At 37.7% G+C, this 26,168-nt stretch overlaps 2 protein-coding genes across 2 annotated transcripts in view; one reads left to right on the forward strand and one right to left on the reverse strand.

The window, feature by feature from the left end:
* Positions 1–4,471, forward strand: part of fndc7rs1 (fibronectin type III domain containing 7, related sequence 1) — a 50,547-nt gene extending 46,076 nt beyond the window's left edge. The window contains exons 39-44 of the mRNA XM_051700923.1: positions 196–456; positions 890–1,150; positions 2,518–2,808; positions 3,222–3,452; positions 3,601–3,645; positions 3,852–4,471. Coding sequence (XP_051556883.1) covers positions 196–456; positions 890–1,150; positions 2,518–2,808; positions 3,222–3,451 — 1,043 coding nt within the window. The 3' untranslated portion in view covers position 3,452; positions 3,601–3,645; positions 3,852–4,471. The remainder of the gene's footprint in view (positions 1–195; positions 457–889; positions 1,151–2,517; positions 2,809–3,221; positions 3,453–3,600; positions 3,646–3,851) is intronic.
* Positions 4,472–4,973: 502 nt separating this feature from the next.
* LOC127443114 (pre-mRNA-splicing factor 38B-like) lies at positions 4,974–25,127 on the reverse strand. Its single transcript, XM_051701633.1, has 6 exons — positions 24,700–25,127; positions 23,805–23,873; positions 23,515–23,666; positions 17,900–17,960; positions 6,604–6,836; positions 4,974–6,063 (listed from the first exon to the last, which is right to left on the reverse strand). The coding sequence occupies exons 1-6, from the start codon at positions 24,898–24,900 to the stop codon at positions 5,334–5,336; spliced, it is 1,446 nt and encodes a 481-aa protein (XP_051557593.1). The 5' UTR covers positions 24,901–25,127; the 3' UTR covers positions 4,974–5,333.
* Between the last annotated feature and the right edge of the window lie 1,041 nt (positions 25,128–26,168).

Raw genomic sequence — 26,168 nt, forward strand, 5'->3', positions numbered from 1 at the left:
TTGCTACTGACATGATAATACTTCAAATCCTGTAGCTTATTGAGGAAAGGTATGCTATTACTATTACTTTGTAAATCCATATGGTAACATTAGTGGTGCAGAAATTTCACATTTAAGATTTAAATAAGTACATTTGCACACACTAATCGCGTCAAGATTCAAACTGCTTTGATTTCTTCCTTTGATCCTCAACAGCACCCTGTCAGCCCATGTCAGTAGAGGCCCATACGGACTGTCAGTCAAAGGTTGTGCTTGTGTCATGGGAGCCATCATATGTTGCCCAGTCATACCTGCTTACCGCAGTTGGCAAAGATGGGGATGTGAGGATGTGTAACACCTCAAACAGTAACTGCACGTTGACTGATCTACACTGCAGCGACACATATTATCTCTCAGTTTCAGCCAGTACTGAGAACTGCACCAGCCTGCCCAGCTCTAACGTCACCTTTCACACAGGTAAGACTCGCACACAATCTTTTCCTACAACTGATCTAACCACACACTAATGGGGCATTCACATTAACATGACCAGAAGTTATTTGAGATACCTATTTGAGGCGACCTAAACAACAGTGACCACTGGCGATGCAACTATATTGGGCAAAGTTATGTACAGTGACTGTCAGTCGGAGTGCATACGTTGTAGCTCACTTGATATACTGTATCTTCTGATACAGTTAGATACTGAAATTGAGAAGGAACATCTATGAGCAAAGAACAGAGACTCTGCAACCTACAGCGATTTAATTGCTATCAGTGTGAATTCAACAGTTCACATTCTGACACCCTCAATGCAGAATAATTAGATAAAGAAGTCAGAGAATGTCTCCATCTGAAACATTTTTGGGTTGTGAAATATAACTTTCCTTGTAATGTGTTTATTCTGCAGTACCGTGTAAGCCAAACAACTTGACTTTGGGGGTCCACTGTGGGAACAGTAGTGCCTCCTTGTCGTGGACAGCGAGTACAGGAGCAGTGGCCTATGTGGGAATTGCTCAGTCAGGAAATGCCACGGCGGTTTACTGCCAGAGCACGAATACTTCATGTACTCTGCAGGGCTTGGTGTGTGGCACTGTGTACAACTTTACAGTGCAGGCATCAGATGGCATTTGCAACAGTTCCTTCAGTGAGCCTCTAACTGACGGAGCAGGTATAACAATCATCAATCATCTTCCGTTTACAATCATCTGCTGTTCACGAACTGATTTGCTAGTATTTGAAATTTCCTCAAAGGACATATCGGTTAAAGGGCAACATTCATTTGGTTGGTGTGAAAGCTGCTCACATGCACAGAAAAGAACTGCTCCCAAATCCACTTAAAAGGATGTCTGGGGTACAATCAGAGATCTTCTATACAGAGATAACAACCTTCACATTTTTAACATTGGAGAGAGCGTAATAGTCAACTAGCATGTCACCATTTGCAGATACCATACAAACAAATGGGGAGTGCCGTAAACTGGCACCTACCTGTCGCAAAATTCACCTACCTGTCGCAAAAACCTGTCACCCACCTGTCTTCTCTTATAAAACAGAAATTTTACATTAGTAAACTCCATAGAGTTCATCCCAAAAGGATTATTTAGTGTTAAACATGTTGAAGATTAGTGGACAGGTGGTCAGTTCATTAAGTGATGAGCTGTTTCCTCATGAATGCAGTTTATTTAGCCTAATGAATCATCTCCTCCACAGACATCCATTAAAAAAACAAACAAAAAAACAGCCTCATCTCTCCTTGCCAGTGTACCGCCTATAGAATGTCAAGGGAATGCCACGTTTTGCTATTTTAGGCTTAGCTTGTAGGCTCCCCGTTGTAGAACGGTTCTGGTACGGTCCCTGTGGACTCAAAAGCAGTTTGTAATTTGTATGCAAGCAATTTGGCAAAAGTGACCAGCTATCGATGACGGATTGATAATGACAAGCCGGAATGATGCAGAGCAGACAATTCATTTTTCATTGAGCGTGGATAGATGCACAATCTTACACCAGTTACTCTTAAGAAGCCTACAAAGTGTAAGGTCATGTAAACACCATAAACGATGTTCCTTTATCAGCGTAAGGTCAAATGGTTTAAGCAAAAAACAAAACAAAACAAAAAACAAACAAAAAAAAAAAATCGACAGGTATATTTTTGCCCGTTGCCCCGATTTTGCCCTGCATGTAAACACCTTTTACCGGCTTACGCAGTGTGCGCAAGTGTTGAGTGCATGCCTTTTATATGTTTTTACGTCAAAACCAAAGAATAACCCAAAGATTTCACATCTCATGTAAACGTGGTTTTCTTCCATTGTCGGATTTTTGGAAATAAGATGATTTTTGGTACTTTCAGTTGACGTAAGCGTTCTGTAGTTAGGGGCCAAAAAGAGATCTCTGTAAATCAGGGGATAGAACTCAACTCAGGTTTGGATCTAGCAATCAAACCAAAATTGTGTATGGCCAATTTTTTGGTAAAGGCAAATACTAATATTAATGGTATTACTGTGATTCTTTACAATTCTGTGATTCTCTATCCTTTAGCTCCGTGTCCTCCAGCTGGGTTGAGGGTTATTCCTCGTACAGTAGTGAATGACACTCAGATCTTGAGAGCATCCTGGTCGGCTGTGGATTGTCCTAATTCTGAATACCTCGTGGAGCTCAAGGGCAGGATTCTGGATAACATCCAGTCATTCTTTGATGTTGCCTCCTATAGGACAAGCCGCAAATTCTTTGAGATTCCCCTACCTTGTGGCTCCTCCTACAGTGTCAAGGTCAAGGCGCAGAACTCTGCCGGTTCAAGCGTTCCGTCAGCCGATGTCTCTGGAACCACAGGTGATTAATGTTAATTACATAACACTCATACAGACTTATTTATGCTAGATTAAGATGTTAAGTAGTTCTACGCCTAAAGAAATTAACTTACCTTGGACAAATAGTTTTAAAATGATATACACTCACATGAAATGAAGACCTGTCATAACAGTGGCCTAGAAAAAGCTGTGGTATGAGCCCCCTCGCTGCATCTCAATTCAACATATTTTGGGATAATTAACCTCAAACTTGGTAACATCACAAATGGCATGGGTGCTTGAGAGCTCATTGAAGCAGCAGAGAGGCTAATGCTGTTTGTATCAGTGGTTTAGGAATATGACTAAGAGCAAGCAAAACATTAAAATGTAACTGCACACTCCAAATTAATATATATCAACTCTCATCAGTTAATTTTGTTCGTTGCTTTCGTCCAGTGCCTTGTGCCCCTCTGAATGTGACATTGTCTGCATCATTGTCGGTGGTGTCATGGAATCAGTCTGTATTCGCTACAAACTACACAGTGTATCAGATTACTTCCTCTGGTAGGACGAAGCTCTGCATGACGTCACAGCTCCAATGCTCTGTCAGCAGCTTTAGCAGCAGTCACGTTGTCGTAACTGCAAGCAACTCTGCCGGGGAAAGTGAAGACTCATCTCCTGTTTAAGGTTAACATTTGATTTTATAAGTATGACTCACAGATGCTAATAAGTATTGGTGGGAACTGACCTTTTTTAAGCTATTTGTATTTCCTTTGTATTGCAAACATCAGTCTTTTGTGAGTCTTTTAATCTGACTTTGTCCATCATGTGGCAGTGACAGCAGGTTGCAGGAGGTGAGACCTGGCAAGGAGTGAGACAGGTGAGGTGATGCTCAACCACAATCAAATTACAAAAATGTGAATAATATAAAAAATGTCTTGCCTTTTCTCATAGCACAATTTCTGAAAAGGAGTATTTGTAAAACAAACATTTTTAAACAAAGAATATTGGATGAAAAAGAAAATATATACAAAGTTTTAATCAAATTTCTAAATTATCTTTTTGCAACTATTCTCTCTTCACCAGGCCTGCCAAATCCCGAGTGAATGTTCATATTGCAATGCACCCAAACTCTTGGCTCTGAGAAATCCTGCACTTTCCTAAGAATTTGTAAAACTGTGTAATACTTAGCATGTTAAATGTAGGGTTTAAAACACTGGTGAAATAGCTTAAAGGTGGAATAGCTTTACTGGACAAAAAAAATTTACACTAGTTTTCATTTGTTTTTCCAAAGTCTTTTTTCTGGCTAATGGATTACTACTTTTTGTGTACTTTTCTGTAATGGTAAATATTTAAACAAATAAGCATTATATATACTCCTGTTTTGGAAAATGAGATTATTAAATACCATGAGGTTTTCTGCATGTGATCTGTCTTACAAATTATGAACACTGCAAAGAGCATGTAAAATAAATTTACCATACACACAAAAAAATAAAATACAATTTTAGTTGCTGTTGCACTAAGAACAAAGTGATTTTTACATTTACAATGAATTGACAAGAGCGCAACAGTGGGTCACCCACTTTCCCAACAGTCTTGGATCCGGAAATATTCCCCCCCCCATTCATTTTCTCCATTGGGATTTTAGAAAATATTTCAATAGAGTTCAAATCTTGAACCAAACCAACCAGCTCTGAGATGAATCACAGCCATTATTTAAAAAGTACATATAATGAAAAATAAATTATAACAATTTCAATCACTGGAAAAAGGTATTAATTTTTTTTATTAAAATTAATAAAAAAACAAACAAAACAAAAGCTACAAGACTGTATTTGAAAACTTCATCCTACTCAAACGAATAATTATTGCATATGATGTAATCAAATCAACAATAACGACATTATAAAATTGACTTTGTAAAAAAAGTCATTGATTATAAGTAAATAAAACAAAAAACGTATTTTAAGTTTGTTGCCATTTTCAAACATTTATAAATTAAGAGCTCATAATATGTCCATCTTTAAAGGTTTATAAAGGTTTGTTAAAAACAATTTCAATTGAGAAAATAGAGATATTTATTCCCGAACCCTTCTGTCATGCTCTGTTGCTTAAGGGCATCAAAAAAATACAACTGACATACAATTTTGTTTCATACAACAATTTTATTAGAAAATGAGATGCAACAGAGCAATAAACCAAACAGCACAATGGCAGCACAGCCCTTATCAGCCTGTGCCACAAACTGAACTCTGTGGTTGCCATGTTCAAATTTAAAACATTCTCTGAGCTGTATGTACAAAGCCATTTGTGAGAATCCTGAAAACAAATTGGGGGGAAATGGAAATAAAAAATAAAAGGATTTTAAAAAGTCATCTTCAGTCCTGATATCTGTAACAGGCAACAGATAGAAAAGAAAATGTTGATATCTACACAAGTGGCTGATAACAATGGGTGTGGGGGGGATATCCAGGCATTTCTATTTGTTTACTTAAGTGGTGCTCTAGAGGATAAAGATATAGACATTGGGACTGGCATGAAGAGGGAATTCAAGAGAAACTGGGATCAGGGAGACTCTGCTCGAACACTGTTTGTTCGCTCTTCTGGTTCAGGACTGTGGCTCAGGTGGTGCTCTGTTTTTACATGTTCTCGATCATGTGAGCGCTCTTTACTGCGACTGCGCTTGTGTGGCCGTTCCTTACTAAGGCTGTGTTCCCGCTTCCTGTTCCTTTCTTCCCCTGCTTCCTGTCTGCTACGGCTGCCGGAGCGAGAGCGTTTCTTGCTAGATCGCTCTGTTCGGTGCTTCCTGTCTCTGCTTTTGCTCCTTGAGCGTTTACTTCTCTTCTCATCCCGGTGCTTTTTATCCTCTTTCTCCTTATGCCTCCTCTCATCTCCCTCTCCTTTGCTCCTCTTGTCTTTCGACCGCTCCCTCTCTCTCTCACCTCTGTCTTTGTGGTGTTCTTTGTCTTTTCTGCGACTGCGCTCACTTTCTGCCTCCCTCTCTTTCTCTCTGTCTTTCCTCTCGTTGCGTCTCTCCCGGCTTGCACTGCGACTTCGGCGTCTTTCCCTGCGTTCTGCCGTTCGATCTGGCGTTCTGGAACGTCGTCTCTCCCTATCTCGCTCTCTATCCCTGTCTCTCTCTCTATCTCGGTCCTTCCCCTCCCTTTCTTTGTGCTGCCGGTCTCGTTCTTTCTCCAATTCTCGGTCAAAGCTGGCACCACGCCTTTCTCTGTGGTGGCTGCGACTCCGGGACCGGTTCTGGGATCTCCTGGGGCTAGGACTTTTCCTAGGAGTCCTAGACACACACACACACACACACACACACACACAAGAAATGCAAACAATGTAAACAGAGTACATACACTTTTGTATACATAAAACAACTGATTAAATACACTTTTTAGACCTAATGAACACACAACACTTGATGATAAAATGAATAAAAAAAAAAAAAAAGGGATGGACCAATATTGAAATTCTACTCAAAAATAAATTAGTCAATAACAAAAGTCAATAATAAACAACAGTTTTAAATGTAATGTTATAACAAATAAATTCACTTAGCATTTAAGCAATGTACTGGATGAAATAGTACATTTCATTTTTAAATCTCCTCTATAGAAAAAAGTATGAAGTTAGAATGAGAAAAAATAAGTCCCTATAATTATATAAGTGGAAACTCTGAAGGAAATAAATAATATTGGCTGATAACAAAATGGTCAACAATAAATCTACCACCCCTAATACAGATCAAATATATTATCAAGAGGCTTTTATCACTGTTAATCTGGTTTGACAAAATTTCAGCACACCCACACACAATTAGTGAATGTACCTGGAACAGCGCCTATCTGCATGCCTTCCAGAATCGGCCACCTTCTCCTCCTCCTGCTCATCTCTTTGCGGAGGTTTACGTGGTCGGCTCTTCATGTGTTGATCGATTGCCTTCTGAACAGGAACAGGTATACGTGGGAACAGTGTTGAGAACCATTCCAGTTTGGTCAGGAAGGAGCGGACCATTTCACCGATCGTCATCATACACCCTCCTCCTGCCTTCACATCCAACTCCTGATTAAACAGACATGGAGGAAAACAATTACAACACATTCACAAACACACACACACACACACACACACACCAAACACACTCATGCTACCTTTGATGGCCAGTGCCCTAAAGAACATTTCATTAAGGATTACATTATAAACTGTCCTGAATAAAATGCTTTGTGATGACCAAATACAGTCTTCACCTCTCCTCTCACCTGATTTAATATTCAATAAAAGGTACAGCAAGAAATTATTGCTTTGCTTGCCAAAACAACAACGGTTTTGGACTTTACACTGACACCTATCAGTGTGGATGTAGAATTTCACAAAAGTTTTTAGTTACATTTTGGTCTCATCATTAATTTATTCTGCAAATAAGAAGTGTTCAATAATAGCCGCCTATAATTGGACACTTTCAGTTTTGGAATAAATAAAAAATAAATATATTTCAGTAGTATTCAGATGGTCCTGTAATCTTATAATGACAGCCACCATGTGGGTGCTTTACCCTTACATATAATAAAACAGCATTTTCAAGGCCAGATACAACAAGTTCTGATCAGATGCAAGTAGTGGTCGACCGATATATTGCAGAGGCCGATAAATCGGCCAATATTCTGAATTTTTTAATTATCGCATCAACCTATAAATTTCCCATTTGGCCAAATTGTTTCTTGAGTGCGCTGAGAATCGCCTGCTTACATGTGAACTAAATGACTGAGACGACCAGTCACGGTTCGTTTTGTTGTTACGTGCCATCGTGTTACTACAATAATAGACCGTTGTGCAACAGTGTCATTTAAACTGTCTGCATAACAGAGCTGCGACAGACATGTTTGAGTTCATAATGTTAGTGCTCATCTGTTCCATTCTCCCTCTCTTTCTTCAACAGTTTCCTGTCTTGTCTAATGATAAAAGGAAAATATTAACAAAATATAATATACTGTCTGCAAATATGTGCATATCTCATTTAAAAACAGATATAATTCACGTACCTCACAAAAATCTAATGTTTTCTTCCCATCGAGCGCTCATCTAATATCTTCCTCTGAAGTGCATATTCTATCAGCCAGAACCAAAACTTCAGGATCAAAAGTTCCTCTGATTCACAAATCATAACGGTCACTCCGTGACAATCCAAGCAGGCAATCCAGGCCGTTTAAACTGTCAGGAGATTGCTGCTTGTGCTGGATCCGCATGAGCGTGAGTGCAACTTCAAAGTAAAAGCGCTTCACGTGCGCTATGAGTAAATGTCTTATTCACTATGCACTGTTTGTACAACTGGTTTGATTCTGTATTTTTTAAACAAAGATTGCTAATGCACACATTCCATCCATGGTTGCTGGACTACTGTGTGTATTGTTATTTCCTTCTTCCTAATATATGAACAATTTCTTCATAGGTAAATTTCTAAAATTTGATGACTAAACAGAAATCAGAAGAAACTGCTATCTACCATTTTAAATACAATATTTTATATATTTTTTTAATCTTATAAGTTAAAGTTTAGTGTGAAGTTGAGTAAATATAGTGCTAAATGTTTTTTTTTTTTTTGCAATTTTATGTTTGTTATTTACTTTATTAAACTGTGTGATATATCGGCATAGTATTGGCCTTTCAGCCACCCTGCTCAATATCTGCATCGGCCATTAAAAAAAAAAACATATCGGTCAATCACTAGATGCAAGTGTAAATCATTTTAAATGTTTGTCAAAAATGCTATTCATTTCATTAGAGGTAAAAGTGGAAAATTATTTACTGCACTTTTAATACAAGTTGGACATCTTGGGAAAGTGACAACAGGGACTAGTTGCAAAACACTTGCTTTCAACCTGTTTATACAAATATGGTAAACTTGATCATTATTAAGATGATTAATAGGCCCTGGTTGTCTAATGGTGAGATGCAGTAGGCATGTCTAAGTTTCAAACAATTAGCTTCCACAATTTTTCTTACTATGCTCTGACTGAAAATAGACAGGATACTGAGCAGGTCAAAAGTCAGCTGACATATGTGTGTGTACCGGTAGGTGTGAAGGGGTGGAGTGGGTGGGTGAGTTTGTCTAACTGCACTCACAGACGTCAGCCAAGAGAGTGGAGCCACCCTATATCCAATCCACCCGCATCACAAGGGCCATCTGGAGAAGAGAACAGGGCAGTCAACTAGTGACACACAAAACCACCACCAGGCCTGGCAGCAATTTCTGCTCAATACGATTTAGATGTTTTTGTGGATAATTCTTTTTTAAAAAGGATAATATATTACCAACTCCTTTCCAGTTGAGAGTGGGTGTGCATGTGCATAAAAGAGAAGCCAGCACCCAGTTAAGAGACATCTGATATTAATTAGGACTGGGTAAAAATATTGATTTTATGATGCATCGCGAAATTGATTTAATCTCGATATTGATTCTTAATCCCAAAATCAATCTTTGACTATGCGCAACCCTCTACAATGCAAGAAAAATAAACGATATGCAACTAAAATGTGATTATTGACACTGGATCAGGGATTCTGCAGGTTTTATGAAGCTAAATGTAAGACCTTTTTAAGACCTACTAAAGAAACTTTAAGGAATCAATTGAAGGGAACACAATATGCCAATATGTTCTCTAAATGTAAATGTCTAGGGAGCACATGGAGTCATATTTATAGCAACACTTCAAAGTTTCAAAATGCAACATTCAATAGATCTCCATTACTTTTTAACTCACTGTGACAAGGAGGAGGGCGTGGCCTGGGCCGTAATGATGGACACCCTGCTGATTCAGCGCAGGCCGTCCATCATAACGGCCCGGCCATGCCCTCTTCCTCATCAAACTCATTTTTACAAGAAGTATCTGAAGGCTTGTATACCTCTGCCCCCCCACCCCAGTTAGTATGTCAGTTAGTTCTTCAGTGGCTAATGACCGGTTTTATGTGATGTCACTGTATGACCGCGCCGCCATGTTTATGACCAAATTTCCATTTACCTTCATTGTGCTGTGAGATGCGGCAAAAGTCTGAGAAATTTCTGTTTCTATTTATAAATCATGAAAAGGTGATACTGCTGGCACTGCTTAATTTTGCCAAAGACAAGCAGCAATGAAGGGGGAAAGCAGGGATAAAAACACTTGTGGGTCTCTGCTCATTTATTCAGACATGCCAGTTATATGTACATGTGTCAATTATATGTATAACATCATCGATTCGGATACAAATAAACTGGAAAATGCACATAGGACTGTTTTTCATAACAGCCAGACTGTATAAAGGTATGTGATAATTTAACACGTTGTAATAAATAAAAACACTTTGATGTGAATATATAGTATATATTTTGTGTATATACAAAAATACTTTATTCACACCACCAGACTACAATGAAAACATATTATTCTTATTCGCTAATATGCCTTGGTTGCTTTGTGTATTCTTCAGTTAAAAGCAGCTCTTACATTCATACAGATGGGATCATCTAGGGCTGCGTGATAATGGTTAAAATGATAAATCACATTTTGCTTAATTTTAATCACGATTATTAATCACGATTATTCTACCCTTTGAAGTTGTATTTGTTTATTTATTTTTATTGCAGGACACACAGACAAAAAAAAAAACAACAAAAAAAAACAAAAAAAATACTGTTGCCACAGCTTTGATATATTTTTCTTAAAAAATAAAATTACATTAAACAGCAGCTCTCATGTTGAACAAGGTGTTAAAACTACAAACAAGTAAATTATTCTTTTTGACCAAAATTAAGTCATGCTTTACTTCCAATTTAAGGGCTCTGGTGTGCCATCCAAACATGGTGAAATGCACTTATCTCCTCCTCAACCCAGAAAACCCTGGTGCCATGTGTTTACTTTAGATTTTTTAGACACTTCTGTCCAATGTTTAATGACCAAACATACCAGAAATTACGCAAATGTGCAATGAGGTAAATCTGGAGAGCTTTTTAGCACGTTCAACTCACGTTAGCGACGCGCATGAACCGAACCGAACTCCGAGCACAGCTGTTGTGTGTATAATATATCATGAGAGCACGAGATGAAATTCATAGCTACTGAGCACAGAACTGCTCTAAAACTGCATCAACTCTGCACTGCAACAAAGTTTATTCAGCTGACTTGCTGCGTAATCAGTTAACGGCTGAACAGACAGAGTTGTTGAATGACTGGTCTCAAAATAGTTTGAAAGGCACCAGATTTTCATCCTACCTCCACATAATCTCCGAAGGCAGCATGTTCCATCTTTCTGATGCAAGCTTTGCATCAATCAAAGCGATATATGAAACATACCCGTAACCATCTGCAGCTCCTTATGTCAGCGTGTGCTCAAAACTGAAAAGTGATTGATTGGTCAGTGGCGAACTTCTGAAGAGAGCTCGACTGGTCAGGTAAGGTGAAAATAAGACTCAAAAGCTCTTGTGATTTGACCCATCATCTTTAGACACAGCCTATTATAATCACAATTAAAAGATTAATTGTGCAGCCCTAGGATCATCATAGATGTTTTGTAATATTTTTTTTTTTTTACCAAATTAGAGCAGAAAACACAAACATGTGAAACTTCTGAATGAGAGATGTTCACAGTGATGTACCGATAGGCGTGCACTCACCGGTCACACAACAGACACCGCCGTATGGAGGTAAATTATGGATAAAATATATTTAAATGTCTGCGAAAGTCAAATTTGGGCATATTTGTGCTGACCTCGGACACCTTTCCTAGGACTTGGCATGGATCAATAGCATTTTTAATGTTTTTCCATTCACCGCCATTGTTTCATCCCGCTGATGGCCACAAATATGGCGGCTGCAGGTCAATATGATGAGATCAAGCTTCTGACACTTGGGACAATTGAAGGACTCATACAAAACAATTACAAAAGGTGCACACAATTATTGCTCAAGAAAGCAACACAAGAACAACAAAGGGTTGCGAACTTTTGAACAGCATGATTTGTGTAAAGAGTACATTTTGTGTTATGAACCTTCTGAAGGGCAATGCTACATAAAAAATATCATCTTTTATCTCTTTTTAGGCTATTTGTATACATTCTGAAAGGGGTGTGGAAACTTCTGCACTTACCTTTATAGGCTATATAGTCTGTGAAAATGTACATTTTATTTTAGATTGTTTTTTTCACGATTTAACCACATTTGAGCTTTTTTATTGTACAAATGCCATGTAGCCTATTCTATCCATATGAAGTCATATTGCATGTGTAATTATGAAATGACTTGTCATGGCAGGTACACATTTTAACACAAAATTCACAACACTGTAACCTAAAATTCAAAATACAACTCCCACATCTCAACATATCTGGAACAAATTAAGAGACCACTGCAAAATTTGCAGTTTCTCTGGATTTACTAACCAGCGGATTTGCAGAAAGACTAGAATGAAAGTATCGTCAAATCAACATGCGACGCACCAAAAGTTCTTCTCTTCTCTGCAAACAATACCAAAGACAATAGCCAGAAGGAAAATTTGTATATTAAATGTGATTAGAAAAAAAATCAGTGAGCCTACCAGCTGAAGCCGGGACATAATCACATTGTTTAGAGAATTGTTGGGACACACCTCTTAAAAAAGGGAAGTCTGGTCACCCTACGTAAACGCAATGAGAAAACAATCCCTCACACAAAATTGAATGGCATGACCTTTAGAATTTAAGACTTGTTGCTCCGATTTAAGACCTTTTTAAGGCCTTAATTTGCGAAGGGCGTATTAAGACTAAGACCTTTTGAAGATCCGCGGAAAGCCTGCTGGATGGTTAACTTTCAGATTCCACTCACCAGTGATTGAGTAGTGTAATGGCGAAGAAGTTTAGCACCGAGATCCTTTCACTGTGCGAGTTTATTTTGATTCGTTCCATGTAATGTGAGATCTACGCAATCCTTTTTCTCACTGAATGCCTCTTAATATCCTTGCTGTTCTTTACAGTCAGTTGTTGATTAAAAACTACAAAAAAGAAACATTTAATTCTAATCACACGTAGCACAGATGCACTGAGAAAGCCATTCACACTTATGTTCACTCAACCAAAACAACACTCAAACTACAAATTCTGCATGTAAACAATAAACATGTTGCAAAAAAATATATATACATATATATTTATATGCAATATAATACATACAATTTCAAGTCTTCATAGTTATTGTTAGAATACATGGATTTGTCATTTTTAAAAAGCTAAAATGTGACCAATATGATGAAAAAAATTATGATATAGAATTTGTAAAATGTATATGTTTTATAATGTACCTAGTTAAAAGGTCCACTGTATAATTAACAGCATTAGCTGGGAAATATTTTTTCATATGTAAGCAAACTGACTGTTTAAGTCATTTATAAATTATAAATTAAATATACCCACATGAATAGATATCGAAAAAAAAATTATCATCAAAAGCTTGTGACTCGAATCAGAAAATCTTTATCAAGACTCAGCCTAGGGCTAGGTGATATGACGATATAAATCGTGGCGACGATATAAAGTGTCAATCGATAGAGATTTTGCTATATTGTGTATATCGCGGTATGTAAATATCCATGTGTGCAGCGTGGGCTTTTCTATCAGTTTGCAGGGCTTCACGTGAGGCAGAGCCAACAATCCTATCATGTTGGTTCATAATACCTAATGCATTAACTAATGTTAACAAAGAGAACCTTATTGTAAAGTGTTACCAATAATTCTTGACAAACAGAAGAGTGTAGAAGTCATGTAATCTATAGCCAACATTTGGGAAGGGATCACTTTGACAAGCTTTTTGATTTGAATGGCAATGATAAACATTGGATCATTTCATACTGACGTGCTCCACAGTGTTTTCTTGCACACAGCCGCTAGAGGGTACCGCTAGCTTGAGCAGTGCTAACTGAAGCAGTCAATGCAGACAACATTTTAAACGCAGCATTAGTAATCATGCAAGGCCATATCGTGATTTCAGTCTTAATTCAATCCAAATGGCTGTGTTAAAGGATATCATACCAATGTCTCAGTTCAACATCTGCAGGTTTTAAAGGGCTTTGGATGGTTCCCCTCAACGTAGCCTACTGAAAGTGCTACATTTAGGCCAGTTTTTCTACATTAATGTGAAAAAGGCAATTAATAAAAATTGTATATAACATGTTCTTAGGAGTACCAACCCCTCCTTTGTGTGGCTAGTATTATTTCTGCGGTGTTTTTACAGAGAGTTTTCCACCTAGTTTTAAGATGCGTTTCAGGTGATCCAATCACATGGTCAGCCCTACATACAGATCTAAAAGGGGTCTAAAAGTTTTGTGACGGGATCACAAAAAACATATACAAATGGTCAAAAATTAATGTGTCCACATCACATTTGAGGTGTAAACGCTAATCTGTCCTGTATGTGTCACCTGTCAATCAACCGCTGCACTATAACAAGAGTTTAATGTTTGCTGGTTGTGAGCAGCTTTAAAAAGGAAATAACCGTTCTATAAAATAAAAAACAAAATTAAAAAAAGAGGATATGAGAACTTCACTGATCTTCTTTAGTTTGTCTGATATCAATACAGATGACAAGCATGAACATCTGAAGCTCCTTTAATACAGTTAATAGACTAAAATAACTTATAATTCTGCTTGACATGTTGCTTTTGTGCTTAGATTAAATTTCAACCACATCTGGGAGAAACAGCGAGCCGTTTTTTTTTCTTGCTTTCTTTGTTTTTTCTGACTTTGTTGCACTTTAACATCATGCAGTAACACACTTACAGAGTGATTGATAAATGTCATCATGAAACAGAGACCCACCCCTCCAAATCCAAACACAAGTGGTCACAGGAGATGCATTTAAGTGATCAGTAAACAGTGATATGTCTCACTAGAACATGTGATCAGATCACCTGAGACGCATCATAATACCAGGTGGAAATGGGGTCTTTATCGCGTCCGTAACCCTAATTTATTTCACAATCTAAACGGGGAAAAACTTGTCTAGACTGAACATTTTCTATTGTCTGGACTGTATCTGCAGGGTTTTATGATTATTTATATAATTGGTTAGATATATTGGCAATGAGTACTCTGTCAATTAAATTTCATCCTTTCATTGCAAATATCATGTCAGTAATGCTGGAATTACAGCTTTACAATAGCTATCTTTAACCTCTCAGCAACTGTGGCAACGGTTCAACCACATTTTATATCCAACCAGTCCTGACAGTGAAAATCAGGAGCCTCCACCTTGTCAAGACGAGATGTCAAGTTATATCTCTTCTGTTTTCACACTTGGTCAATTTCAGGAGTCTAAGTGCATTTAGCAGGATTTTTGGCCCATATATGAACAATCCAAATGATCTCAGACCCCTTTAAAGTGAACCGAACTGATACCATCTCGGGAGGTGGTCAGAGTACGGTTTGCTTGCAGCCTGCGGTTCGGTTTGCTAATAACGTGCATTGTGAACACAAAGCGCTCTAGGCTTACTTGATTTTCCCTTTTGCATAATGCCAAACTTGTTTGACCCTGTCAAGTTACTGTACACTAGTAATGATGACGTGCAGAGACATGATGAGCCACTTATTCTGTTTCTATGGAGATGACAGAGTAATCTGCTGATGAAAACCATTTAAACTTCTCACAAATGAAAGTACAAATGAAGACTCAAGGGTTTAACCGGACCACATTGGAATGGCGCATGACAGTTAAGAGATTACAATAGGAATACATTTCTACTGTTTTCAATGAATGATTGTTGCCCGAGGCTGTCAACAGATAAAACCAACTATTTTTTGTCGGTAATACAACTAAACTCCCATAACTGAATTTCTTGAATTTTTCCTCTAAATACAGTATTATTAATGTAAAAAAAATACTACGCATTCAGTTTAATGCATTGCTTTTCCCTTTTAATTTATAAAACAAGATGTTTTATTTACACTATGTACAGTTCTTTTTATAATCTAAATCAATAAAATTAGGGCTGCACAATTAATCAAAATAAAATCGTGATATGACCTTGTGCGATTATTACATCGTAAAGGGCTGCGATTTAATTAAATAAATAGTCTGTTCGTTTCAAAGTTTATTCGCGCTGATTTTAGGTTAGAGCATTACTACGGTGTTTTCAGAGCAGATCTGTGCTCCACAGCTCCATCTCAGTGTAACATAAGTGCTCAGAGTTCGGTTCCGTTTGCTTACGTGCGGCAAGCGCTTTATTTACACTAAACCGGCGCATCCTGCGTGAAGTGGTTTTTATAATCATCTGCAGTAGCAGCATCTCGGTCTCTGCCAGGCACAGGTATCATAATAATGTGGAATAATTCAAACACCTTTATGATGAAAAAAACAAACAAACAAAAAAACATCAGATGTTAAAATCCTCATTGGAGCATCCCTAACATTCAAATTAACTGGGATTAAAAAATGATGATGAGATTCCTAACACAAAATGGAGAGAAAAAAAAAGGCACAGTGGATGGGTACAATTTGAATATGTTTTCTTTGTTTCACTGTTTATTTATATTTATTTGTTTGTGGATGAATTTTTAAAGAAAAAAGGTCTCAGTTTGGTTCTTTTTAAGAGGACTCAATTGTGAAAACCCCAGTAGCCTTTTGGTAGTTGAACATGTGAAAAACATTCTTATTATTTATTTTTTGTCTATATTTACCCACCACTAAATACAACATTATGTCACATTAAAATAAAACATTGCTAAATACTAGTATTTAATTCGTAAGGTTTTCATTCAACCTTACGACCCAAGGAGGGAAATGTTAAAAAAATAAAATAAAACTCGGGTATTTTAATTTAAGACTTTTTAATAGCCTTAATTTACACCAAATTTAATACCTTTTAATACTTTTTAATGATCCGTGTATACCCTGTTATTTTAAAGAGGACCCAAGTCTGAAAACATCCTTAAAAGGAAACTCCCATTCTGTGTCTTGCTGTTTTGAGTATGAATGCGTCCTGGATACATTTCTGCACCCATTTGTGCTATTTTTAATTGTTGGTATATGTAAACATGCACTAGATGGACATCTTTGATTGTTTTGATGCATTTCTGGCGATGTGCGTTTTAAAAGCAGTAAAAGTGCAAATTCTAAAAACATGTCTGATCCATTCCACTTCGGCTTTCAGCTCATATCAGCGTGGATTGTTTGTGTACCAGTCACAACATGATTCAAGCTCTAAAAGGAGCTGTTATTGAAAGATGGGGCAGTTATAAACACTACTGGACCCAACCGGAAGTAACAAATTCCATTCACGAATGTTTTAAATGTCATGACTGTTTCATAGTTTATGGTGCTGCTGTGCTTGAGTGAACGGTTCAATGTATTATGACGTGGAGCTTGTTAATTTTCTGCCGATTGAGTTTCAAATATATAAATAAATATAAAGCGGTGTATTCGAGGGGGATTTACACAATTCACGTGGGTCACATTTTAGGTCAGAAAAAACAGATTTCCTGATTAATCTGGAAGAATCACATCCCTGTATACATTATATTTATATATAAATTATTTAAACTACAATTATTTAATCATTATATATTGAATGAACTATTCGGCATATCATCTAATTTAAACCCTAAAAAAATGTCTCTAAATAATTGATGCTTAACACCATATAAAGATCGCAACAATTATCTGAGCTTAGAGAACCTTGCGTGCAACCACTGCATTCACATTTAACCAAAAAGGAACCACAAAGAATGCCTTATGGATGCATTTGGCCTGGTCACTCTTGTAAATGAGATTTGATCTCAATTATTTTTTTATCCTGGTTAAATAATGGTTACTTACTAATGAATTTCACATATACCCCCTGTAGCCAAAAGTGCCATTTGGTATGAAAAGACGTATTGCGTTACAAAATCGGATCTAATATGACATGGCATACCCAGTGAAAGAGTAAGACCAGTCAATCTGATAAACCACACAAATACAGCAATTTTAACTGCATGTATCTCCAGGGGAACATTAAGCCAAATGAGGTCAAAGGTTGAAGGACAGTAATGTGCATCACAATCAGCATTTGGCCTAAAGCTTTCTGGTTTGGGTAATTAACATTAGAAATTTAAAAGAGAGATGAAGGCATTACCCGTGAAGACATACCTCCTCGTCGTCAAGGAACTCATCATACCAGTCAATCAGGTCAGGAGGAGGCTGTGTATATCTACAATACACAAAGACACATCTCATAATAAATATACAATAAATAGGCCTGTCAATCAATTAAACTTTTTAAAACAATTACATGATATGCTGATTAATCGATTTAAATTGCACATATAAATATTTGCTGAGAAAGCCCCTAAAATAACAACAATTCAGTATATAATTATAGTCGTATTAAAAATATAATATTATTAATACAGTAATTCAGACAATTAAAGTGCATTACATTATTGTGGCAGACAAGTAAAGCATTGAAGACAATACTAAAAGTGGCTTTAGAGAGAAATATATTTATTTCCGTATTATTAAACATAAGCCTATCATTGGCCAACAGTCCATACAAATCGATTTTGCAACTGAGTTAGTCAATCTGTCTGAGATTTATTATAAAGGTTTGTCTAAGGACGCGTCAATGTACGTGTCAGACGTATGCCTTTGAAACGTCTCACCTTGCCTGCATCGTGTCATAAACGCAGCAGTTTTAAGTCGCACTACAGTTAAACATAGTTTGAAAATGAGAAAAACAAGTCTCGAGATCCCCTGCATTCATATTGAGCTCCGTCCAGCTTTTTTTTGGAATGCTTTCTCATCTTGTGTTGTACCTATTGTCAAGCAAGCCTAAGTGTGGTTTGTTTTGTGGTTTTGTCTGTACAGCTGTGTGTTGCCTAAACACCTGTAGTTCAGCTTACTGCCCCCTGCTGAAAACATATGGTTTTTCATCTTAAAATGCTCCGGTGGTAAGATTATTCCATAATACCGACCAGGGACATGATTAATGGCGTTAATTAATGTGTAATATCTTATAAAATTGATCACACTGAATAAACATTAAATCGACAGCCCTAATATTAATCAACAAGACATTACATTTAATCTCAAACAACAGGCAGAATAGACACACACAGAATGTGTTTTTGTATTTGTAGAAAACCTATATACGTATCAATTTACATTCTTAACATTTTAGCATTCTGGGTACTTCCTCTGTACAGGTTTATCATTAATTCCAGTCATGCTCAACCCTAGTATAAACAATGGTGAATTCCAAAATAAACCTCTTTTTGTGAAACAAACAAGACCCCACCCCATGTTATACAGTTGTATAGTACACAGATACCTGCAAAACTTTAGAAAAACATCTGAAGTCACACCTATTCCATGCGCTCTTAACTATTTTACTATTCTGGTTTACTCTCAAAATTTGATATTGCAGCAATACTAATATTGTTGGCTCCTTTGTGACAAACTGCTCCGTGTTTTCTCTCACTTATCTCAGTGAGCTCATTTACATGGACAAAAGAAAGCCGTTTATTGCGAGAAAGCTGCTTAAGAGTCAAAATCGGTGTAAGTGTTTACATGCACTGTATTCGCAGCTTTCTCTTTACTCCTGTATACTTACTCGGTTGGTAAGCAGCTTTCAACACAAAGTAATATCCCTGCAACTCTTGTTTAAATAAACATGACATCCAAGAAGATTTTGCTATTTAATTCTCTTTTGCTTCTCTTTATTTCCAGATCTTTTAGAGTTGTTGTTGTTTGTTTCCTTAACTTTCAAATCACACCCTGCAGCAGAACTGCACTGCAATAATGGAGTTTCCAACTTATGTAAAACTCCAGGATTCCCCCAATGTACTTGAGCACATACATGCGAACTTGAGGGACAGCAGTCAAGATTTTTAATTGGTGTGTATAAATGGGTATAGTTTATAGTGTATGGGTATTTCCCACTGTACTCCCAGAAATGTTGAATTCTTTCTGCTGAGTTGACTTGTTGATATGATGTAGGGCTCATCCTATGATGCTAGTTATCCGGTCTGTTTTAATGCACATGTGCACACTTCAAATATCTGTAAGAATGGCGCTTATGCGTTAACATGACAAAATAATCCGTGTTCTATAGGAGAAACCTAGGTGTGTTAAAGCCAAGTGTACACTACACAACTTACAATCGGCACCCTGCAACTCAGTCTTGTGTTTCGTCGTACTGGTACGTGCACTAGAGGACTGTAGTGTATCAACTACATGACCATTGGCCCTTGATTGTGGCCATGTGCACACTGGTATTAATGCGTTTTGTTGTGATCCAATCACAAATGTACAAGCAAGACATATCACCATTACACCTGGTCATCTCTTTTGACCACTGGTGTTCAGATTTCGAGAGAGTCTCTGATTTCCTGAGGACATACATCAATCATTGCGTCTGTGTTTCAGTCTATTGAATGATAATAAAGCGCAAAAAAGTAGAGTAAGAAAGCGCTAAAAACCGGTGCACAGTTTTTCTTAATTATACTCGCATTCAATAGCGCAAACATGACGTTTGTAATTGAGCTACTAATGTGTGTGCTGCTCTTATCTGTGTCCTGAGGTATAAAAAAGGAAATAAAAAAAGACAGTGGGTAGAGAGATGTGAGTTAAGTTATTTTTTTCTAATTATTTTTTGTCATCTGCTTCCTAATAACTTGCCCTCTTCTTTTGCTCTCTCTAGATTGCATTGGCTGTTGCTCATTGTCAGTCTCTCGCTTGTCAGGTCAGTGCGCACATCTGACGACAAGACATCTAGATAACAAGCAGTTCTGAAAACTGTCGCAGTGTCTGGTACTAGTCTCGGCATGTCGCAGGAGTGAGCACACAATAAAACCGTTCATCGTGGGATCTGAGACTTCTCGTCACAGACCAGTTGCCAACTCAAAACATCAAATGAGACGAGCTGGAGTCATGTAGTGTACACTTGGCTTAAACCACTTTCTCTTTATCCCTTAAATGGCTATTTTGTTTACATAATGTTTTAGAACGCCGCTTTCTGCAAAAACCCTGGATTAAACTGTTTTCTTAAGTGCATGTAAATGAGGTAAATGTTAGGCTTGCCACGGTATATGGTGTGACCGGTTATACTCGATACATAGGATGACACCGGTGCTAAATTTTATACCCGTGAAATGGGTAAACATTATGAAAGAAACTTACTTAATGAAAACAGTTCCTATTTCAATAGCCAAAAGAATAGAATTGCCTAAATAAAGTCGCCTAACGAGTTTGCGATTAAATGAATGCATTGAAAGCCAGATGTTCTTTATTGACATATCAAAATTACTGTGCACACGCACTTACAGAATACGTTACTTCGAATTGACAGCAACAACCGTGCGAGGCGGGAAACGGTATGCCCCATATTTTAGCGACTCGCACGCACCCAAACTGCACACAAACGTGTCGCAAATTTAGAGAAATTGACATGAAACACAGACACATTTAGCGTGAATTGGAGATTCATCCAGCTGCAGACTTGCATCAGGTTCAACTACTGGGGAGTTGTGAGATAACACGGACGCTATATGACCGAAGCAGCTGTGGGGGAAAGATCAAGCAAGATCAATGCCTTTCTGCACACGTCTTCTGTCATGTTTCCATCAAAAGAATTTTGTCAAATATTTGGTCAAAAATATTGCATTAGAGCGTATTATAATTGTTTCACATCATTGTGATTCCAAAACACCAGTAAACATATTCATGACAGAAGATAGAGACTCAAATGACTGCGGAAAAACTGCAGCACTTTTAACCCTTACAGGCTCAGACACAATTCTTTTAAACATTAAATTTTTGTCATGAACATGCTACAAACCATCAAAACAAAAACAATGTGGGATCAGATTTCTTAGGCTTTGGGTCAAACGTAATTTTTTAAGGTGGTTTCATCTACTACTTTCTTTTTCTTTTACTTACGCCATGCCAGCTTCTGTGGCTATATTCATGGCGAGAGCCAGGTTTAGTTATTCAAGAATAGAACTAAATAAGGTGTTTAAGATTCATTTTTTTCTAAAAACCTTAAAACTAAATTTGGATTCACTTGTTTAAAAACTTTTCAAAAGTATCAACAAAATAATACAAATTCCTCAAATGTGTTGAATAATTACAGTCCAGTAAAATATGTTTAACGGATACTGGATTCTGACAAGATGAACTCTTTTGTGAATTTTCTCCTATCCGGCATCGTATGTAAATGACCTGATCCCAGTGATTATTAAAAGGGAATACATATCTTGTCCGAACAACAAGATTTATTTCACGTAATTTGTTAAACACTGGTTTCAGCTAGTAACCTCCTCACAACAAAGGACTAGAGATGACATTAAAGATGATATGGAGGTGTCTCACATCTCTGCATGGGAGGACAAGAAGTCTCTACACAACTGTGATTTTTTTTTTTAAACACCCATGAGTATGTAGATTGCCATTCAGGGATAATAATGGTTACTGAATGGCATCTTTTTTTTCCGCTGCAATATGTTTTGCTTCAACCCTTTAAATCCAGCTCTATGCTCACTATCCTGATCTTCAACAGTATTCTGGTCTCCATCACTAATCTCAGTATCACTGCCTCCATCTCCCTGCATTCAATCACTATTCAGCTCTTCCTCATCATCTTCCTCACTGCACTCACTCTCACTACTAGAAGAACCTGATGGTATGGCTAAAAATAGAAAGCAGAACCATTTTTCCATGTTATTGTGTGTTTTCTGTATTGGTATTGTGGTTACTGCAACCACCATGTTTTGCCCATGTGAATATTTTACATATATCATTTTATAATTATTTTTATAAATTCTCATTCTGTACTTCAATAAATTTACAGGAATGTGTGTAAAAAAAAATTAAAAAAAGAAGCCCAGATTCAGGTGGTAGGCAGAAATTGAGGAGCACCAGCATCAACCACGTGGACCCAACTTTGCAGAGAAACTACAGCTATTGCATCACTTCCTGTGTGCCAATTTTGTTTCCCTCCCCTAAACTATAAACGGAATGGAAAAATGGTTTCGCACAGTAAGCACTGTTCCTGAAAGGGTTAAAAAAGAAAAACTGTAATATAAGGAGAAATACACTACTTCTCTCATGTACAAAGCTTTATATAAATAAACAAAAAAATTATTAACATGTACAAAGACAGTGTTCTTAAAAGGCCAAATTTATTTTTAGTGATACCATTTAAGCACGTTAGTCAAATACTATAAAAGGTTTAGCCCAATTTTCAACAGAGAGAGCTTTTCATTGAGCTTTAAAAATGGAAAAGGCATATTAATTACAGGGAAGAAAACCCTTAAAGGAAAAAAAATACTGGCTCCATTGATTCGTTCTTTTGAGAAAGGTAGTGTTTATTAGAAGGAAACGTGGATAGATTTTTCTTTCTCCCTGGTCATAGCCTTTTTCATTATAGGTACTGTGGCTGTTCGCAACGAACGCGTATTTGCATCCGTAAATGGTGTTTTTCAATTATTTCCAATGTAATTATGCCCTAGTTGGACCTCTTGTCAGTTAAAAAAAGAACTTCACCTTCGATACACCTGCATTCTGATTGTTGTGTCTTGCGTTGTTTTCATTATTGTGTAGGCTATTGAGCAACGAAAATTACACCATAGCACCACTGAGTGTCCAACCAACGGTATTACCGGTTTTGAATGCGGGTATGAAAATTATGATATCGTGGCAAGTCTAGTAATTGTGTACTGGAGTGTCTATTTAAATAGATGTAAATAGGTGGTTCTGAGTCGTACCTGATGTACATAAAGCCCAGTGCCCTGATATAGGGCGAATCTGTGTGAGTGATGAGACCCATCACTTGTTTGCGGGTCAGTTTCAGTGTGAATAGCTTATACAGCAAGCAGAACGCCGTGGACACAATCCCACCCGTTCCGACTCCTCTCACCTGCAAGACACACACCAATGAGGCTTCAGAGTTACATTTATGTGTTCCCTGCGCAAAGTTCTCCCTTCTTTTTATAAAATGATAAAGAGGACGGGAGGATGAAGGTGAGGGGGTCTGAAGGCACGTACTTCTACTTACCCCTCCGCACATTCCCGTCTGGCCCGCAGTCTTTCGGCTGCCTTTTTCCCACGGCTCCACATGGTTGACCTGGGTACACAGGGCAGAAATCAAGACTTAATAAGGAATCAGATGTGAAATATGACCAGTAATCCAAAATTAAGATTCCTATGTTTCATAATCAAATAAATTATTTCTACTCTAAGTGGTCAACTTTAATAAAAGCCATTCAAAATGAAGGCAAACTTAAACTCAGACTAACCCAACAAATGTACTACAATAACCAGTGTCCACATAAACACCATGGCCACTGCAATCATCGTTATTAAGGTAAAATTATACATTGACGTGTGTTCTCTTTTTTTTTTTTTTTTTTTTTACGGTGGTGGCTAGTTTCGGTCTTCCCCACCAACAAATAAATATCTTACCATTACCATTTTTTAATCCCTATTTTCCGTAATTTCTTCACTTTTCTGCATTTGTACCAATCCTTTTTACTCTTAAAATTCTGTTTTGCTGTATATGCCAAGTAGTGTTTTCCACAGTTCTACGTCACTGTGGTTAAAAGGCTCCACTACATGTATCTAACACCGAGGTTCCACAGTTTCACTGAAGTAACAATAACCGAAGTAACAATAACCGTAGTAACAATAACCGTAGTAACCACCGGGTTTTGGCGGAAACTAGTCATCATTTAAATGGGAAAAGAAAAAAGCCAGACAATACACTCAAATTGGCACGGATAGCCTCCGCGGCTAAACAATATCCACTTAAATTCTCATAAATAACCATTTTAAGCACAAAAAGACGCATTTGTTTTGAAATACACAAAACCTATCAATAAAAATGAAAGCTAAGGGTGAGTTATAAACCGTGGGCTTCACGTGCATCGATCGGCCCAGTCTCATTTCGGCACCTTGAAGTAAATCTCGTCCACCACCTCGTGGTACGTCTTGAGCTCGTACAGCTGGACCTTGAAGTACGGCGACGAAAGCACGTTGGTCAAGATCATCGGGTTCAGGTTCATGGTTTTCTCGTTGCCCCATAACGGCAAAACGTTGCCGTGTTTCCCGCCGGCCGGTTTGCTCACGGCCTGCTGCTGCTGACTTACCGCCATGGCTGTTCGTTCACAAAGCCATTAAAAAGAACGAAACGGGATATAAACGATCGATTCACCTCACGAATAGTGCGGAGACGCGCCGACGAGGTGAACAATCGGTGGAATAACGTCTCTTAATTCATTCGAAGAAGAATTTGGACCGTTTAACCGTTGTTGTTTTTTTAATGAAGACGCACTCGAGGCACTCTGTTGCGGGGACAAGATGGCGCGCGGAAAGGGGGCTGACTGACAGTCGTGACTAGAAGGTAACCCCCGATTGGCAAAAGTCTCGCGAGAGTCGCATGCTACAGTCACACGCTTTGTTTACTGTGTTTATTTGGAGCCCCACAAAGACTATACACTTACCCCTAAACATGACTCTAACTTTAACCCTACCACTACATTTAACCCTAAACATAACCTTAGTAACAGGGAATGAGATTCTCGCAAAACTTTAGCTGCGGGGGGAATTACCCTCTAGACACAGTACTGGCGGAAAAGGACGCGGGGCGAGGGGTTGCCAAGTGTTATACAGTAGATTGTCCTTTTCCCAAAAATAAAGAGTTGTGAACCATGTATATAGCACTGTACACATTCACTGTCATTTGTTATTATTTATACCACGGGTCTGTTGAATGCTTGATTCTGATTGGTTCACGGACGTTCTAAGGTGTGCAATTATTTTTCAAATGCACAGCTATAAAGTAGTTCCAGGTCTTGACCGCATAACGGTTCCATATAACTTCGCCAAATTATTTCAGTTATTTCAAAGAGCCATACAGGCTACCATAACAAAAATAACCAGTTAAAACAAAGACATTGGTTAAAGTAAATCGGTGAAGAACGTCAAACAATGTCTTATATATCCTACATTTATTTCAATTTCGGTTAAAAAGAGCCCTCATGCTCCCTCGCACTTACACACGCTCACACATTGAGACATGAATCGTGACAAACAAATAGAGTCGCACCTCCCGTGACTTGATCAATACAAAAATTTCCATTATCTGATATAACTTTTAATGTTTCAATGTATTTTGCCCTAATCAGCACCCTTCGTTTTTAGTTCTAAAATGACGTTTTCGAATTAGCAACGAAGGCTTGAGCTGTATCAAAGCTAGTTACACTTGATCAGTACAACAGTTTCTATATTATCTGAAATATCTCTGGGAAAAACCCTCGCGCTCCCCCTCAGTTTACACACTCCCACACACGTGGACACACATTATACGTGTAACGCACACAGTTAAGGCCAAACATACTCGTGACAGAGTCTTCATGTCAGC

The sequence above is a fragment of the Myxocyprinus asiaticus genome, chromosome 6 (assembly GCF_019703515.2).
Source record: "Myxocyprinus asiaticus isolate MX2 ecotype Aquarium Trade chromosome 6, UBuf_Myxa_2, whole genome shotgun sequence".
Lineage (NCBI taxonomy): Eukaryota > Metazoa > Chordata > Actinopteri > Cypriniformes > Catostomidae > Myxocyprinus > Myxocyprinus asiaticus.